The 19,636-nt window shown below is 35.4% G+C and overlaps 1 protein-coding gene across 1 annotated transcript in view; it reads left to right on the top strand.

The window, feature by feature from the left end:
* The window catches only part of LOC108681383 (WSCD family member AAEL009094), a 66,465-nt gene extending 48,104 nt beyond the window's left edge, over positions 1 to 18,361 (top strand). The window contains exons 2-7 of the mRNA XM_018170402.2: positions 9,078 to 9,320; positions 10,521 to 10,668; positions 14,006 to 14,135; positions 14,812 to 14,966; positions 16,366 to 16,501; positions 17,737 to 18,361. Coding sequence (XP_018025891.1) covers positions 10,528 to 10,668; positions 14,006 to 14,135; positions 14,812 to 14,966; positions 16,366 to 16,501; positions 17,737 to 18,158 — 984 coding nt within the window. The 5' untranslated portion in view covers positions 9,078 to 9,320; positions 10,521 to 10,527 and the 3' untranslated portion in view covers positions 18,159 to 18,361. The remainder of the gene's footprint in view (positions 1 to 9,077; positions 9,321 to 10,520; positions 10,669 to 14,005; positions 14,136 to 14,811; positions 14,967 to 16,365; positions 16,502 to 17,736) is intronic.
* The last annotated feature ends 1,275 nt before the right edge of the window (positions 18,362 to 19,636 follow it).

Raw genomic sequence — 19,636 nt, 5'->3', positions numbered from 1 at the left:
GTACGAAGTTCATTCAAATCTCATGTAATTTTGTAAGTATAATTACTTACGCATTTTTCTTAAGAAAACTTTCATTTTGTCACAATTCATTCATCTTTTTCCTTGTTTATCACTCTCTGCACAACAATGCATGTACGTATGATATGTGTGATATGTATGATATGTATGACGGACACTCGAACAGTATATACCGGAGGCAATAGGAAACTTTAAATGAAATTATATCAAAATCATTGGACGAAAAAGCTGCAGAAGCTTTCAAGTTTAATTTGGGGTCATTTTCGCAAAATTTCGTTAAAAACAATTTCCAAACTCACTAAAATTCGCGGAAATATTCCAACCACAACCGAAAGACTTTTATTTGCGTAGAGGCTTTCTTATTCGTGGCCAGACGCACGTCTCAGCTGCGAAAAGCACGTGCCTGTTATTTAAAGCACGTGCATGTTGTTTAAAGCACGTGCCTGTTGTTTAAAGCACGTGCCTGTTGTTTAAAGCACGTGCCTGTTGTTTAAAGCACGTCCCTGTTGTTTAAAGCACGTCCCTGTTGTTTAAAGCACGTGCCTGTTGTTTAAAGCACGTCTCTGTTGTTTAAAGCACGTGCCTGTTGTTTAAAGCACGTGCCTGTTGTTTAAAGCACGTCCCTGTTGTTCAAAGCGCGTCCCTGTTGTTTAAAGCACGTCCCTGTTGTTTAAAGCGCGTGCCTGTTGTTTAAAGCACGTTCCTGTTCTCTAAGGCACGTCGCTGGTGACTAAAACAACAGAGACTATAAGTCCGCGGCCACACAACAAAAAGTATCAACAAATCTCGTTGATGCGAGCGTTGGAACCGAACTTTGAGCACGCGAGGCAGCATTGCATGTGGCCGCTTTGAAGGTGTCTCGCTGCGAGCAAATAAATATCTGTAGGAAATTTGATCAAATATATTTTCCTTTGATTTAGATTTTATATTGGAAGGATATTATTAAATTGGCATAGAGCCGCGGTTTCGTTGATGGAATTCCAAACGCGTTTGTCCATAGAAAAGTGGACATTTATTCACCTTCTATGTATAGAGATTCTGACTCAAAGTTTGTCGTTATTTCGATAAATAAACTGTAGCCCAAAAATGGTTTGTCAAAACAAATGAACGGATGACCTGGAGCATTTAAATTAATGTGAGGAATTTCTGTACAATATAATGCGTAAATTAGTGCCTTCAAAATCGATTACTTCAGGCCATTTATTAAGTGCATCATTTTCCTACGCCATCGAAGCATTGAAGTCTCACGTATCGGTGGTAATTATACAGTATAAACTGATTTTTTAAAATATATTTGGAAAAATTATGTCCGTAATGTGGTCGAAACGATAATTTCCGTAGGCTTTCAATCTCATTTCTCAACGGACACGACCATTACCTGAAATACAAGCTTGTCAGGTCTGAAATATGAAGCTCAATAAATTGAAGCTCCCAGACGACTCATCTCGGCTGCGAATGGCGACTGCAATGATGTTTATGGTGCAATCAGGCGACTGAATTTGCAAGAGGAACTCATAGGCATCTCATCTTTAGGAAAAAATTTCCGGAAAAATCGAGTGACCGCCAAAAGGATTTAAACATTTTCTGCAAAAATAAATATTCATGCCTATATAATACCGACTTTATCACTATCAGCCTAGGTTAACTTATTAAAGCCATTTCCCAGCTAGTTTGTTTTGTCTAGTAAATACGTGACATTTAATTTGGTAATGTCACGGACCATTTCTGATTTTTATGTAATTCAATTGAGGAAGGAAAAAATTTTATAATTAACATTTCCAGTCTATGAATCACAAGAATTAATTATTGTAAAATTTTCTTCAAAATAACTAAAATTTATAATTTACTTCTATTCAGTTGCCAGATATTTAGCATGCTCACTTCCGTCAATAACACTTCATGTGAGAACTCGGAAGCGCTATTTAAGTCGGATACAAAATTTAAATTTCACAACATTTGCGTGCTATGGAATATGATGTACAACTAGCGATCAGAAATAATACTCAACCTGCAGGAAGATAAATCAGGCAAAACTCTCGAACCTAATCAGTTAAATGCGAAAACGCACGATAAAAAAGGATATTATGCTTAATTTGAAGTTGAATTTGTGAGGCTAGACCGCTTGATTTGAAATTGTTCAGGACCCAGAACATAGACTTAACATACAAAGTTTGTGATGGGCAAGACCAGTTCCAGTACCGGGAGAAGTGCCCTTTGTTTACAAAAAACCGTTCCGAAATCATCGAGAAAAAAGTAATTTCTGGACTGAGGAATTCCAGGCTAATGGGTAATTCAACGGACGACGTGGCTTGCTCGGGCCAAACGAGGGGAAACTGAACTCGGTGGCTGGGTATAAGAGCCCTGGAATCGGCGCCATGGGGATGTTAGGAGTCTGCCGGGACGTAAGCAACGGCCTTTAGTTCCAGACGTTCATGCACGAGCGCGCGATGAAGACATTGAAAGAGAAGCTTGATGCTTAACAAATTCCATGGCACATAGTGAACGAAAGGACTTCATAGGGACTTTTAAATGTAAAAAAGTGTTCTATTTCAATATTGATTTTTAAAACTTTTCTTTAACGTAACATCCGAGTAAACTTCTGCTTATCTTCTTTGGGACCTTTAGGCGAGATAGTGCCCAGTAAAAGTATTAAAGTACATGAAACTTCGAGAGAATAAAGTGAAGAAACCACCTAATGATACAGAATCAAGATCAAAGTCTCTAGATATCCTGACTGGACTCACGTCCAATAGTACCAGTTATCCTGGCTAGACTCACGATCAATACCGCCAGTTATCCTGACAGGACTCCAGCAATTATTGCCAGACTCACCTTCAATTATGCCCGTTGCTCAAACCAAACTCATTTTGAATGTAGTCTGGTATCCTGACAATCTTGCCGTGGGCGCCTCCACAATAGCCACGTCCTAGACATGCCCCAGCCACCAACGAGTGAGAGAAGCCAGAATGATGATCACGTCTCTTGCGCCCAATTGACTCGGTCGTTTGATTGCAATCTTCCAAGCCGAGACATAAGCAAACTCTCGTCTTGACTCCACGTCCGACGTTCTTTTAAAGGGGGCATCGAAACTTGATTCGTTTTATTTTTTTTCTATTGTCCCAATTCTCGGATGTTTAAGTTTTCCACACATGAGATTTTACACTTTGATGTTAGAATAACAGGATGCCTAACAGGCGAGCTGAAGTTTATATATTTTCTATCGATTAAGAAACGAACGAAATAGATTATTTTGAAACTGGGAATTATGAGATTTAGAGCTTCCAGGTTTTATTCCGCAGATTGTTATTTATATGAGTAGTATGCATAACATTATTTTCTAACAAACATAAAGAACATTATTTACAGAGACAGAAAAACTATTATTTTCTGGGTAGCAGACAGAGCAGAAATTTCATAGAAGTATACAAGGCTATATTCACAGACTATCTGAGAGAGTATTATCCATATATGACTAACATTATTTTAATGTTCATAAAAAAATTCCAGTCGTCTATTGTAATGTCGTATAATGACATCCAATATCATAACAAAATTTCAGTTCAAAAGAGGATTACCATGAACTGAGGAGACTTTCATCTCATGCGAAAGTTGGACTGAATTTCAGTTTCGTCATAGATAACGCGGAGAGTTTTTTAGCCCCCATGCATAAATGAATATTCAAAGCACCGAAACCTGCATTTTAATTCAGCTCTCCAGCACAGATGTTACGCCTGCCATAAGTTTAACTAAATTCCGCTTTAAAGTAAGAGTAATTTTTATCATTCATAAATTTATTCCTAATTTATTTTTTAATTATTATTTATTATTGGTTCCTTAGTCGAAATTGAATACAAAAGAAAACTGCGTCTTGGTATTGCATTCGTATTATGTCTTGTTTGTAAAAAAAATATTTTCTTCATTCCTGAAAATCGCATTTTGTCATATAATTTCAGTAATTATGAACTTGTGAAATACATATTCTACATTATAGTGACAATAATTTTTCAGTTACATTTATTGTATTTATTATTTATCAGAAAATTTGTTTGTTTCTCGAGTGCAAAAGTAAACTGTTCTGTCAATAGCCTTCAAAATAAATGAACGATGACCAAGTGGAAGCAATGAATTTCTTAGAGAAAACTTGATATATAAACACCAATTCTATTTTTTCTTTTACAAACCAAACCATGTTATTTACGAATTTTATTTCTCGATGAATTTTCATTTTTTCAATTTACTGATTTTCTTGGCGGGTGATGGACGGGCCGAAAATCCAAATAATGTCAGCAAATTACATGCCAACTACGTAATTACTTATTCCTGTTATTAACCATGTTCCTCGTAACATAAATCTCGTATTTAAATGCAGTGAAATAAATATCGAAAATGGGATTTTTTGATTGGAATTCTCGAGTATACAGCAATGAGCTATCGAGTCGCGTGCGTCATCGTTCAGTCACGCTGATGCATTTCAGTGGCAATCAATCGCTGGAAACTTTTTAATTTTTATCGGCATAAGTTGCTGACGTCGTGCCCTCGTCTTCCGCCTTCGTCTCCCACCCTCGTCTCTCACCCTTGTCTCGCCCTCGTCCCATCCTCACCCTGCCCATGTGTCTAAAGTAAACAATGATGGAAAAGGAAAATCCTGTTCGCCAACACAAAGCTTCCGCGCCCACGGAAGTTTTGGAAGCAACACAAGACTACGTTATCTTGGCTCATAAATCATGAAAAAATTGTTACAAATGATGATATTGAATACGCATCAAAAACTATAAAATCAGCTCGCGCACATCCAAAATGGCTTGAAGAATTGTAAATAATTTTTTATCATAATAAAATATGTTGCTCATGACAACTAATTACCACTTTTTTCTTAGCTTCGTTTCGTGTCTGTCTGTCTGTCTGTCTGTCTATCTGTCATCAAAAATTCAGACCTTAATTCAGAGCTCTTCTGAACATCCTAGAAACTTAAAATTTGTCATGCATGGCTATGCTGTTTAACAATTCAAGATTTGATCATCAGAAGTACTAATTAAAAAAAAAAAAAATTTTTGTTAACAATAACACGTCTTTCTGGTTTTTGCAAAACTACAAATGATGAAATAAAACAAATTAAAAAACTTTTAAAAACAACGTTTTCTTAACGGACAAAAAAGAAAAACATTTACTCTTACATAACATTAAAGTTATGTAAAATGTTATGTATTGTTATGTAAGAGTAAATGTTTTTCTTTCTTGTCCGTTAAGAAAACGTGGTTTTTAAAAGTTTTTTTATTAACATTAAAGTTATGTAAAAGTTTATGTATTGTTATGTAAGAGTAAATGTTTTTCTTTTTTGTCCGCTAAGAAAACGTGGTTTTTAAGAGTTTTTTATTTTTTTTTACAAAATATTGCGAATTAAATGTCATCTTAAATTGTGAAGAAATGTGAATGAAGAAGTCAGTGACTGTAACTGTAGGAGTCATACATAAGAGCGACTTTAATCACTATTGTCAATTCACTCTATCCTTAAATTGATGCTAGGAAATTGACAACTAAGGTTGAGCCAAATTTCGTTCCGATTTTTAAAAAACATGCTTAAATTCTTATTTAAAACTGAATACATGCTCGACAAGTCTAGGGAAATTCGTAGAAATTTTGAACAAAATTTAAAAAATGTGCAACAATCGTTTAGGCCATTCATTAATGTTTTATAACAAAGACTCCAATTAATTATTTGAAGAATACAATTAAATCTGCATCTTGCCTCTTTATAAAACCACGAAAAAAAGAACAACGAGCATAAATGTCCTCTCAATTTTACACGATTTCAGTAGGCATATTACAAATAAGGCATCCACAACACGAGAAAATTAATTTTTATTATTGATTATATAATAATTTATTTTATCCAATTATAATAGTCCAGCTTTGAATATTGTTCCTCTGGCTGTGTGCGACTGAATGCCATCATGATATGCGGATATAAATATTTTACTTGGAATATTTTACTTGGAATCTATTTTACTTTACTTCATATGCCTGGTAAATTTATCATTGCTGATTTTTTTCTCTGACAATGTTATTCTAACTGTAGCCGCAGCTCATTAATTTAGAGATTTGGTAGTGCGAAATGCCCAAATGGCAGCACTTACTAGCATAAGCAATTTTCGGACACGTATCTCCTCCGGCCACTTTTACTCTGTCCGCGACCAGGGTCGCTTTACCTGTTCAGTGTTCCTAGTTCATATTCTTTTTGTGTATTTTCTGGTGTATTTTTTGAGATTTTGTTATATATGTCATAACCGTGCCAAAATTTGTATTATGTATTCATTTTTCGTTTTTTTCAGATATATTCAATAATTACAACTGTTCAGTTCCTTCACTATTAAACGAAGAAACTGAATTAGTATAAAATTATTGAACCTCCTTTTAAGCCTAAAGCTCAGTAGGTCAGGAGGTGTAACTAGTGCTGAACCGTTCTAGGCGTAGCGTCCTTTGAGGAAGGCGTTACACTAACTTTTTGACAATTATTGACAGTTTTAAATTTCTGGGGTTTAAAACAAGATATCTGCATCGTTGTATTGGAAACCTTATCCCATAGACATCGAAGGCGTTACACTAACTTTTTGACAATTATTGACAGTTTTAAATTTCTGGGGTTTAAAAGAACAGATCTGCGTCATGAGTTGAGCCTAAAGAAGAACCGTCAGCGCTGGCAGCGAGCCTCTGTAAATAGCCACATCATTGCTGAAGAACAATGCGATAAATTAGCCGACGTTGTCGTTTTTGACGCTCGATAATTACTTTCTTATTATCTTTGTCATTATATTCTTACTATGGTATTGAACTTTATCAACAAAAATAACAAATTCGTAATTGAATGTTATCAAATATTCAGACTTTGGACTACACACCCAAACGTACTCTAGGTAATCAGTTAGCTCGCTGGAGATCGTAAATTAAGATCTCTGGTCATTATATGGTAAGATTTTCGACTGAATGGAGCATGAATTGAAGATAGTTGGCTACAATGAGATAATAATACGAGCTAAGTGAACTCCTAAAAATATCGTTTTTAGATGGTTGACTACCTGGAGAGATTAGTTCTATTTAGAAATGTCTCCTGTAACTCATTCAATAACCATTCATTCAAAATTAACGAATCAATCCGCTTTCGAACACCTTGAATATTTATTTAGACCTATTGGTCCCTCATTCATTAAAATTAATTAACATTCATGTTGGTGAATTCCACAACGACCGTGAATTCCTTCTTTTCAAGTTGAAATACAAATTGCAAAATAAATAAGCACGCAAAGAAGAGCTCGTTGTGTTTGTGCTATGATTTAAACTTTGTCGTAAAGTTCATTTTCTCGGCGCAAGTTTAGGCCCGAGCCGCTCAGAGCTTGCAGACGCGCTCCCTCCTCTCCTCTTACACGTAAGTGAGACTCACGAAAGTTACGGAAGAAAGTTTGCAATCGTGCAAACTTTTGATTATACACTAACTGGACTTAAGAGCTCCCATTTTACGAGCGAAAATATTAGCAAGAATATAATCCCAATATCGTAATTGAAAATACAGAAGCTGGATCTGAAATACAATCTGAAATAATATTACCGTTTGTTGTGCTGTGAACCGCATTTGATATTTGCTCTACTTTTATATCTGTGATTTTGTGTCTAAAATTCCAGCGTAATTGCAACATTTCGTAGCAAATGTTTTCAAACTTGTAATGAAGCTATTTACCGTCACAATATTTTGACGCAAAAGCCAGTAAAGTCCTGTTTACGTTAGGGGCACTCAAACTAATAATATCTTGGATATTAAAAAACGTGCCCTACATTGTTCTTGAGCTCATTTATAGGTACCTTGTAAATTATTTATGGAAATCAACTGAAATTTATTGATGGAATTTTTCTTCACTGCCTATGCAGATAAACTCCTCTCATTATTCACCATGTAATGCTCATCAAAATTAATAAGGCATTGGAAACCTTATCCCATGAACATCAGAATTTATCCAGGCATATTAGTCCTCTCTTTCTCAAACGGTAATGCTCGCCTAGAATATTTATGGCTCGAGGCTATAAGCAGCTGTATGCTTGAGCAGCAGACGTCGGTGTAGCATGGCTTTCCTTGCATAATTAATGACCGAAAATTCAGCTGTCGACAGCAGCGTCCAGCGTCACTGTAATTGCGAAGAGTCTCGCCTGTGCGCCTTGTGTTTAGTCGAGCAGTGTGCCAGACGCCGGCTGCACTCTCGTATAGAACAACTGTTCATGATAGAAAGTCTATTTCTAGAATTGTTATATTATTAGTGTTATAACAGTGTTGTTATATATAACTGTTATGTATATATTGTCAAATATTACTGTTATATTATTTGTGAAATAGAACTGTTATAACATTGAATTGTGAAATAGTGCATATGAAGTTGAACGTTGAATGAGAGTTGAACTTGTATTATTTATGAACAAAACTTGTATGTTTAAACTTCCTTATGGTGCTAGGTAGGGTAGGATTAAATCTAAAGGTAAACGTCCACGTGTATATCATTCGCAGTATTAATTAGTAAATACAGGCAGAGATTTCTTTGGAAAAGAAGAAATTTCACGAAATCGTAGTCCTATTCATTCAAATTTTACCTGACTTGAGTTTCAATTTTATTTCATCAATAACGCCTACTGCATTATATGTCATAATTTTTGCCATGAATTTATTTGCAATTTTTCCGATTAAGTCTATAATTTGTTTAAATGTCGTGTCCATAAGTGAAATGACGCCTACATTTTAAGACATTTCAAAATCTATAATAAAATTCATTCATTAATTTTAATTTTGCTTACTATGTGTGATGTTTCATGTAATACAACTAAGTTTTTCTCTTATCGTGCGCCTTGATTATTGATGGGAAAAATTACAGCGGAAATCCCACAATTTAGAATATAAAAAAATGCTGGAACGAAATTAATAAATATTCTCACTCATTTTCTGTTGTCACTGCCAATGGGAAAACACAATTTGTTAAGTAATTATTCCTGACCGTGCCATTAATGCTAGCTTTTTACTCTTCCAGACCAAAACCTACGCAGACTTCACGAGCCTGCGAGAACAAAATTGATGCCTAAATCCCAATCGAAAAAATCCTAGCCGGAAGGATCGTGCCCTATCTGGACGCAGGATCTGCCGGAGAATGGGTCCTCAAGCCAGGTTTTCTGTCTCCTAAGTGCAGAAAAGTTGCAGTTTGGATGGAATTTCACTGCGGAAGAAGAGCGAAGAGAATAAAAGTCGAGCCAAGTCTCTGCTGACCTCGAATCCCGTGAGACCTAATGCTCATAGAAACTGTTGTAACTTATTATACCCGTGAGACGTAATGTTCAGAGAAACTGTTATAACTAATGATTCCCGTGAGACATTATGCTCATAGAAACTGTTATAACTTATTATTCCCGTGAGACATTATGCTCATTAAACTTTTATAACTTATTATTCCCGTGAGACATTATGCGCATAGAAACTGCTATAACTTACTATTCCCGTGAGACATTATGCGCATAGAAACTGTTTTAACTTATTATTCCCGTGATACATAATGCTCATAGAAACTGTTATAACTTATTATTCCCGTGATACATAATGCTCATAGAAACTGTTATAACTTATTATTCCCGTGATACATAATGCTCATAGAAACTGTTATAACTTATTATTCCCGTGAGACATTATGCTCATAGAAACTGTCATAACTTATTATTCCCATGATACATAATGCTCATAGAAACTGTTATAACTTATTATTCCCGTGATATATAATGCTCATAGAAACTGTTGTAACTTATTATTCCCGTGAGACATTATGCACATAGAAACTGTTGTAACTTATTATTCCCGTGAGACATTATGCGCATAGAAACTGTTATAACTCATTGTATTATTGACAGAATTGTAATAACATGTGGTTTAATACTTTTTATGCAGTAATGATTTCTTTTATCGATTGTTCTGAAAATTTAATTTCCAAAAAATTACGGTTGCGTTGTTGCGTTTGGTGAAAATTTCTGCAACCATAACTTGCTAGCATTTCAATCGCATTAAAATCACTCGGCACTTGCAAACTAAAATTTAGTTGTTGAATTATGCTAATTTTAGTTAAAGTTCGATAACCATTCTTTTATGTTGCATTATCTCAGACAAATTTTTGGTCTCCCAATGAAAATATGAAAATTAATCAATTTAAATTTGAGCATCTAAATTCATGGCCGCATTCTAACCAACTTAAGGAAAGCCGTTGCAGTCAAATAAAAATAATCAATCTCATGATTTACAAGCTCATTATGACATTTCGCGTGATTTCTCACATCAAAGCCATTTGAACGCAACTTGTTTTCTCGCATCAAAGCCGTGTGAACTTCACATGCTTTTTACATGTGATCAATTTGAACGCAACCTGTTTTTTTAACATTTCCGACCATTTCAACACCGCATCATTAACTGCCTATAAAAATGTTATCTTTTTCAGTTCAATAATGCGACGTTCGTGGCGCTGGCGAGTCTACGTGCTGGCTTGGATAGTGTGTGCATACCTCACCATCATGGCCGCCATCTCCCTCATGTCGGACAATCTCAGCGATAAGAATCTCGACCCCAGGTCCATCAATGGCATACCTGTGAGTATTTCTTCATGTGAATTAAATTAATTAAAATTACATGTAGTAATGCCCGTTTATTAAAATTTATGAACAGGTAATTTACAGGACAGCTTGACTAAGAATAAGACTAGACTAAGTAAGAATAAGATATATTAGAAGAGTGTCAATTAAAGACTCAACGGCTGTGCTATCAACTAATTTAAACGCATTTCAACATCAACAGTAAGATGAAAACTAACGGTGAAAAATATGTCGGTTATATGTTATATAATACAGAAGCATCGAACTTTCGAGAGGATGAATTTACACAATCTAATACCTGATTAAACTCTTACGCTATATATTCTTTTGCTTCATCTCCCACTTCAGTAAATTCCACCACAGGATTACTCGCTTATTAATCCCTCGCTAATTCTTACGGTAATCCTAAAATAATTTTGATGGGACTTGACTTGGATATCACCATTCAAGTTCAAGTAGTCAATAAGTTTCTTTTGAATATCTCTGCATGACGAATTTTTACAGTCAAGTTGAAAAGCATATCATTATTGAAGTGGAGTACAGCTTCTGCTCCTATCGAGCGTTGATTGTTGAATAGCCGAGTATACTGTATAATATAAATAACGACTGCTGGTTTGAACTGATTTGGAGTAGATGTAAAGTTTGTTTTGTAAGCCAGGGGAATTTTTAACTCTGTAGTGTTAGTTTAGTGAAACATTTTAATGAAAAATATCTCCCTCAACTATAAAGTCAAAGAATGTTTTTGAAATGTTTGCGGGCTGTCCTTAGTGAACTTATATTATAAGGTTTCTGTTTTATAAGTTCGTAGACAGAACGGAAATAAATTTCGGTGATTTTTACAAGGCTAATTCCAGGCTTAATTTTTTTATGACTTCGTTCCTGGGAGAACATCATTTCAGGAGGTACACACAGTGGCGTGATGAATATTTTTTTGATAAAATACTTCCATTTGGAAAAAAAAAATTCTAATGAAAAAGGGACATATCAATCTCCGCATTATAGAACAAAAATTAAAAATCTTTCGGGCTCCGTCTAATTAGCTTCGTAAAATTTTACTTTTCCAGATGATAAATCTACTGACTTTTCAAAATAAATTCATACCTGAATTGAAAATTTAAGCTGAATCCCCTAGCCGTGAAGAGTCAACTAGCAACCGAGACGCGTACGCGACCTGCAGCAGAGGCAGCGTCCGGCGGCGCTCCTGGAATGCTGAGAAGGCAATTAGCCACTGTCTGCCGGCAGACTTTGGGCACGCAGACTTAGGCAGGCAGAGTTAGGCAGGCAGAGTAAAGGCAGGCTGAGTAAAGGCAGGCAGACCCAGGCAGGCAGAGTAAAGGCAGGCAGACCCAGGCATGCAGGCAGACTTAGGCAGGCAGACTTAGGCAGGCAGACTTAGGCAGGCAGACTTAGGAAGGCCAAGTAAAGGCAGGCAGACTTAGGCAGGCAGACTTAGGAAGGCCAAGTAAAGGCAGGCAGACTTAGGCAGGCAGACTTAGGCAGGTAGACTTAGGCAGGTAGACATAAGCAGGCGGAGTAAAGACAGGCAGATCCAGGCAGGCAGACTTAGGCAGTCAGACTTAGGAAGGCCGCGTAAAGGCAGGCAGACTTAGGCAGGCAGACTTAGGCAGGTAGACTTAGGCAGGTAGACATAAGCAGGCGGAGTAAAGGCAGGCAGACCCAGGCAGACAGACTTAGGCAGGCAGAGTGAAGACCGGCAGAGTGAAGGCAGGCAGGCAGGCAGAGTAAAGGCAGGCAGATTAAAGGCAGGCAGAGTAAAGGCAGGCAGAATAAAGGCAGGCAGAGTAAAGGTAGACAGGGTAAAGGCAGGCAGAGTAAAGGCAGGCACAGTAAAGGCAGACAGAGTATAGGCAGGCAAAGTCCAGGCAAGCAGGCAGAGTATAGGCAGGCAGAGTAAAGGCAGGCAGAGTATTGGCAGGCAAAGTATAGGCAGGCAGGCAGAGTAAAGGCAGGCAGGCAGAGTAAAGGCAGGCAGAGTATAGGCAAGCAAAGTAAAGGCAGGCAGGCAGAGTAAAGGCAGGCAGAGTAAAATGTGGGCTTACTTAGACAGGCAGTCTAAATGCAAGCAAATTTAAGTAGACAGTGTAAAGGCAGACAATGCTCAGGATGACATTTTTCCTCTACATGAGCTTGAATTAGTTACTTGAACTTAGACTTTACCAATACATGGGATTATACCGTAATCTCGTAATGCGGCAATAATTGTTTCTCGCTCGATCCCTTTGAGTGCTGGGCATTTTATTAAGAAAATAATAATAATTATTATGAATAATTATTATAATAAAATAGTAATGATGGCAATAATAATATTATAATAATAATAACAATAACTATTATTATTAAAATATGAATTATAATAATACTCAATTTTTCAATGGAAGGAAAATTGTATTTTTCCTGTGGTACCTCAATCAGATAAATACAAGCAATGTTTGGTTTAGTGATGTTTTGAAAGTTTTCCGGGAGCGAAAAATTTTCACCTGGAATAAAATTTTTGTTTTTCAATATAAGTAATTGTAAATTAAGCAGTCAGTCCGATAATTATTGTTAACTGAGTTGATTTCGTTAGAATATGTTGACAGATTGTCTCAGTGTCCCATAAAAGACTAAAAGAAATATTTCGACTGCCATTTTAGGGTAGACAAAATCCTTTTAATTTTATGAGACGATAGTTCCATCTGCCCTTATAAGTTTTACCACATAATTGCAGTGGACGAGTTTAAAATTCTTACTCTTTATTCGCACTTATATGGACGTAAGGAATCATATTGAGTACAACAGCAATCATTGATTCTCTGGCAGGTAGAAAAGCAATTCCAAATGGGAGAATAAAACCAAGTTCCGAAGTTTTCGTTCCCATCAGTTCGCGAGGGTTAGAAATTCCTTAGAATGGTGAAACCCATCCTTCATCAACATCAAGCTTCTTACAATATTGAATTGATCGAGCTAATTCAATTTCATGAATTTAAATATTGCACTTTCTGCGATTCAAGACGAAAATTAAAAACAGCCTAAATATTGGTTGTCTTTTCAATCAACAGTGTCTCTTGTAAAAATGAGACCGGGGAACCACAACAACAACAACAACAGTGTCACTATTTTTGTGATACAATATGCAGATGGCAGTTCATCGACTGAAGCGAAGCTTGGAACAAAAATTAGGTGAAGGGATTTGCAATTCTTAGCCGAGATTATAAGTTACCAGATGCGGTCGCTTGCCGATGAAAAAGTAGAACAACTCGATTAACATAGAGACAACAGTATAAATTGTGTTTAACACAAATTTCTTTCATAACAACAATATTGTTTGTTTTAGTTCCGTGGCGTGTGGGGTTGGAACGGCCCCAATGGAGGAGGTCGGGGTGCGAGGCTGCAGTGGTGCAAGGAGCTCAAGTTTGTGGACCCTCCTGGTCAGGTCACGGCGCTTGCATCCTTCCCGGGGTCCGGTGAGGCTTCTTCCCAACAATTGTTGCTGTCGTATCGAATATTTTGATTATCTTGACAGTATGTAAGATTTTTTATCATGATGATTTAAACCGGTAGCCTGGAAGTTTACATAGTTGATTTGGGTTTAATTTTCATACTGAGGAATAATTTCTTTTTCACGAGTTTTCATCCTGAGATTCGTCTGAGCTTTTCAAGCTTATTTCCTTCGTATCATCCTCATTAATCTTATAATTTTAGATGTACAATTGTTTAGATAATGATGAGTATTAAGCATTATTTCTTGATAAATTTTAAATTGTTGTCAAATATTTCACGTATTCTTTCTCTGAAAATAACTTTTTTTCGCACTTTTTTCGTGATTCGTAAACATTCATTACCAATTAGCTAGAAGGCGAACTCTCGAGCAAAATTAAGCGCAATGAGCCGTCGTATGTACATATTTTTGTTTGAACTCTACAGAGCGTCTTTATGTCTCTAACTAACATCATTCCCAAAAACTTTCGTGTGCAAAACGCATTTCTCGATTGAAAATTGATCTCCAACTTAAGTTACGTTTAAGGGATGCCTCTGTTTGGAAGGCATTTTTAGGATAACTTTATCCCACAACCTGGCCTGCATCTAACATTTTAGAGCAGATTGCATTTACTAAAAGTTAATAAAACATCTGGCTTGCAGGTAACACTTGGGTGCGCTATCTGCTGCAGCAGGTCGCAGGTTACTACACTGGCAGCGTTTATAAAGATTTCGCTCTGATGAAGAACGGGTTCCCGGCCGAGTCGATTTCCAACGGTTCGGTGATCATCGTCAAGACACACGAACACGGCGAACAGGTAGGGAACATCAATGATGGCTTGGGGTGAATGAATGTAAAAAAATGAATACTGCTCAAGATTTTTCTTTCATTCACTGAGTTGAAACTCAGAATGTTATTACTATTTTCCAATCATTTCGAAAAAATTGAAGTTCAGAGTGCTCTAAGCATTCCATCAAAGTCAGATTGATTATTTCATCTTGAACACATTATTATCTCTGTAAAACGTTAAATAAATTAGGTACTCTTTATATCTGAAAATTAACAAGTTGGATAATATCAAAGGCTTGTGGGATGGGACTAGGCGGATGGAGCGAGTCATATTGGATTCTTACCCAGTCAGAGCCGGGTGAGCGTACATTGAATTACTAGAGAACATTCTAATATGCGGTTATTTTTGGTCCAACTTTCATTTAATAAGATTAAGATAATCTAAGATAATCTAATAATCAAGATAATCTGGTGTACCAGATTAACTAACTTGCAATTCAAAATGTAAACTTTATTTAGCTACAAATTAACACGCGAATGCAACATATGCCGCGAAAATTTCTAACAGAAATCTTTCATTTTTAAAGTAAACTCATCATTATAGATTATTTTGAATTATAATGGTAAATTGTTAGGTGGCGCGGAAATCCTCAATACTCTATTCTCCCACTACTTGAAAAGAAATAGATTTCAAAATAAGCCCCAGAATATTTATATCAGCATCAGATATCACATAGTTCTTCTTCTATAAGCTATACATCAATGAAGAGCAATAACTTCCTACCCTGGTCTTCACCTGGATCTGTTTCGAGATTCGAATGAGTACCAAAAAAGATTTCCGCTTCACTGTAATTAAAAAATTACTGTATCGATATCATTTATTTAATTGCAATATTACATCACCAAATTCTTTCATGTTTTATAATTGTTTTCACAAGCAAGCTCCTGTGAACGAAAGTTTTTGTTCCTGGGATTAAAACATTCCCTGCTTTCTGTAATAACATTTGGTTTCATGATCCAATATAGAAATTTTCACTTAATATCCATGCTAGAATGGATAGACGTGTTAATAAGGGTTTAAAAATTGTGGTAAAACAAATAAAATATTAGTTAAGATCGATATTAGTTTCCTGCTGCTCGTTGTAATGAGAACGTGGCACAGATTGATTCATCTTTTTATTTTATGGTCAACTCAACTTTACCGTAAATTGTTTTAATTAATACTTTCAACAAGTGAAATTTGTTCTCCAATTTGTACTTCTTTTAGCCCGTTTTAATTTAAACTCTGAACCGGTGAAAGGATATTTTCCGTGAATTACAGTTTATGGCAACCTGTTTATCGTAAATAAAAATCAGGCCTATGAAAGTTTTTGTTTACCATGAATGTCAGTTGGAATCTCCCGCTGTAAATAAAAATTATTGGGCAGGTGAGAGCTCCATTTTCGCGGTCAGTTCTGATCATCCGGGACCCGTTCCAGTCCATCATGGCGGAGTTCAACCGACAGAGCGGCGGCCACATCGGCCATGCCCTGCCCGACAAATACAGCAAAGATAACGGCAGATGTGCGAACTTATTCAATTTTTTAATAACTCAGCTTGGTTTTGTTCTGAATTATATTTGTATTCCATGCATTAAGATTATATTAATTATGATAATAATTCATATAATCTTGAACGACAATAATAATTAATATAATAATTAAAGATAATAATGTTATCTAACAGATATACGGTACATAGAGTTGAGTTTTACATTAATAACACTATTGTACGCAGTTTCACTAATCAGATATCTAAATTTATTATGTACTACATTTTTAAGTAACATAATTTATCATAATTGTTTATGCCTGAGTTTTTTATGCGAAGATGATGGAGTTTTTCCTTTTATTATGTGATTTTAAAAAATTGCATAAATTTTGAAAAAAAATCTATGTTATAGCTATTACTGAAAAATCAATGCAAGCAAATGAGCATGCAATTTCAAGCAATACGTTTTTTCAGCTAATATTTTGAACAGATTAATCCAGTCTTTTATTTGTTACATTCTTGTTGCAATTTTCCCAAACATTTAAGAACAATGCTCACCGATACGAGCTCGTACGTTCGATTGTGTTTACCGGTTGGACATCGAGAGCACACTTAATGTATATCCTGATTATCTTATCACTGCACTTAACGCCCCTAATTGATGACCTCTAATTAACAAACTTATCGTCCTACTCTGTTTATGCTATTCGCAGCCAGTAAATATTGAGCATTGATAAGATATATTTTAAAAGTCTGGCCTTGTATTATTTTGGCATCATGAACTAGGGATCTTTTGGTCCAATACCGAGGTAATGTATTTTAAGGTACAAATAGCTATAAATGCTACGACATTTGTTCGATAATTTACTAGATGAATTACTATATGAATCTGCTGCAGCAGATTCATACTTTTATTTTTATTTAATAAGATTTGATCGGTGATTTTTGGGAATCTTAGTGTTAAATTACTTTGTTTTCCTGGAACAGTTAGCTAAAAAAGCTTATTCTTTATTTATTTATATGATGAGGTGTTAGAGGACATTTTGTAAAATTGGCTTCCAGACTTGTGGTGTAGAGGATTTTTTGATGAATCTTTGCGGTCAATCATCTCGTTCCCACGAATTGGGACAGTTAGAATAGAACAAAGCTTATTCTTTATCTATTTATATAATGTGGGGTAGAAAATATTTTGTTTAATTAAGTTAAAAAGTTTTGGAGTAGAGGATATTTTGAGGAATATCTGTGGTTAATTATCTTTTTTCCTACAGACTGGAAATCGTTCGTAAAGAACAAGGCCATATCCTGGACCAATACCAACCTGGACTGGTTGCAATTCAAGGGTCCCCTGCACATCCTCTTCTACGAAGACCTGCTTGATAATTTACCTCAAGAAATTAGAAAGATATTGGAATTTCTCGACATCGAGGTGGACGACCAAAGTTTTGACTGCATGATGAGACACAGCGATGGTATTTACAAGAGACGGAAAAGAAATTTGAGTTTTAATCCATATACTCTTGATTTGAAAAACCTCATCGATTACTGCAAAAAAATTGTAGACGCGGCTGTCAAAGCTTATTTTACTAATTCGGCCAACATAGATGACTTTGTGAGCTCTCTTAACCTGACAAGATTGTCGGAAGTCGTCACAGACTCTAGTCAAAAGCCAGAAGTTAAATTTTCTAGATGATATCTAAGTTGTTATTCCTTTTCTTTTGTCCCAAAAATGACATAAAGTGAAGTATTATGTCTGAAAACTGCCAAGTAACTGATAAAGTTCTAAAATATTTATTACAATATTTGAATTATGAGAACCGCGATTGCAATAGCGGCTGCCTTCATTGATGAAACATTTATAATTGCTTAGAAAATTTCAATATCTAATGTGCGTTAAGAGAAAAAAATTGTGAAAACCAATGTGTTGATTCAACAATAAAGTTAAAAATTTGGAGCTTCGCAACTAAAAATTTGCCAAAAATTCATCTAAACACAGTATTATGATGCTAAGCGCAGGAAATGCCATCCACGACCGAAATCCCCAATCGAGTTACATTGACTTTTTAGTATAGAAACTATTTGGAAAAAATGTCGAAAAGTTCTTCACTTCTTAATTATTTGAAATTAACTAAGACGTTTGTGAAAGGAAAGGAACCAACAGTTGTGCGTTTAACTGATAATTCATGTGTCTTTTTCTATAAGTATGTTCATACACATTTATTGTCGGTTAGACTTCTATTGTGATGTAGCTATAATGTTCTCCAATAATAAATGTTTGTTATTCACTTATAATAAGAATATGTTTGAAAGTATATTCTCAGTTTTATTTAAAGGACAGGAAATTATGCGGTTTAGGAATTCGTGTAAGTTCAAGGCCAGTAGGGAAATGTTCATATCACATTTATTCAAAACCAAAATGCTTTCTTATTACTGCAAGAAATTGCATTCATAATTACCGTGAAGATAAATTCAATCTAAATTAAAACTTTTCGAATGAACTTTCAAATTGGTGAGATTGACTGCAATTGACAAAGTAAAATTTCAAAAACATTAGAATATTTGCAATTTGGGCTCGAAGATTTTTATGCTCATCATAAATTACGTCACACAAGATATATATTATGCATCGCAAATTTCAATTTGTTTTCAGTTATTTCATAAACAGAAGTTTGATGATATACGAAAGTGGAATTGAGAGTGAATAACAAGTTAAAATTCAAGTTCCTCAACATAAATATTTATTCATTCGTTTGCAATTTAGTTCTTCTTGTCAGATTTTTCAATCCGTGCATCGGGAGCTCTTATATGTTTGGTATTAAATCTTATCAAATGTTATTGTGATTGTGACAATCTTCAATGTACATTGTACAGTTCAATGTCCTGAAAATGCCTATAACATGACTTCTGTTACCTGAAGTGAATATGACGTCAATAGGCGACAATATTTGGGTCGAAACAAAAACATCTCTGTGCGGTGAATGCGTTGGTATTTCAATAAACTTAGGAGTTATACCAGTAATTCTATTAGATTGTGGTTTGTTAATAGACTGAACGGATTTAACCATTTCTCGATAGAGGTTGAATTTATTCCTTAAAAATTTCAAGTTAAAGAACGATTTTCATTGTTAAGTTTATGGCCCTTGTTATTGACGTTAGTTTTATGAAAAAATA

Source organism: Hyalella azteca, unplaced genomic scaffold (assembly GCF_000764305.2).
Source record: "Hyalella azteca isolate HAZT.00-mixed unplaced genomic scaffold, Hazt_2.0.2 contig7882, whole genome shotgun sequence".
Classification (NCBI taxonomy): Eukaryota; Metazoa; Arthropoda; class Malacostraca; order Amphipoda; family Hyalellidae; genus Hyalella; species Hyalella azteca.
The sequence above is the reverse complement of the archived record's forward strand: the minus strand, read 5'-3'. Positions and strand labels throughout refer to the sequence as shown.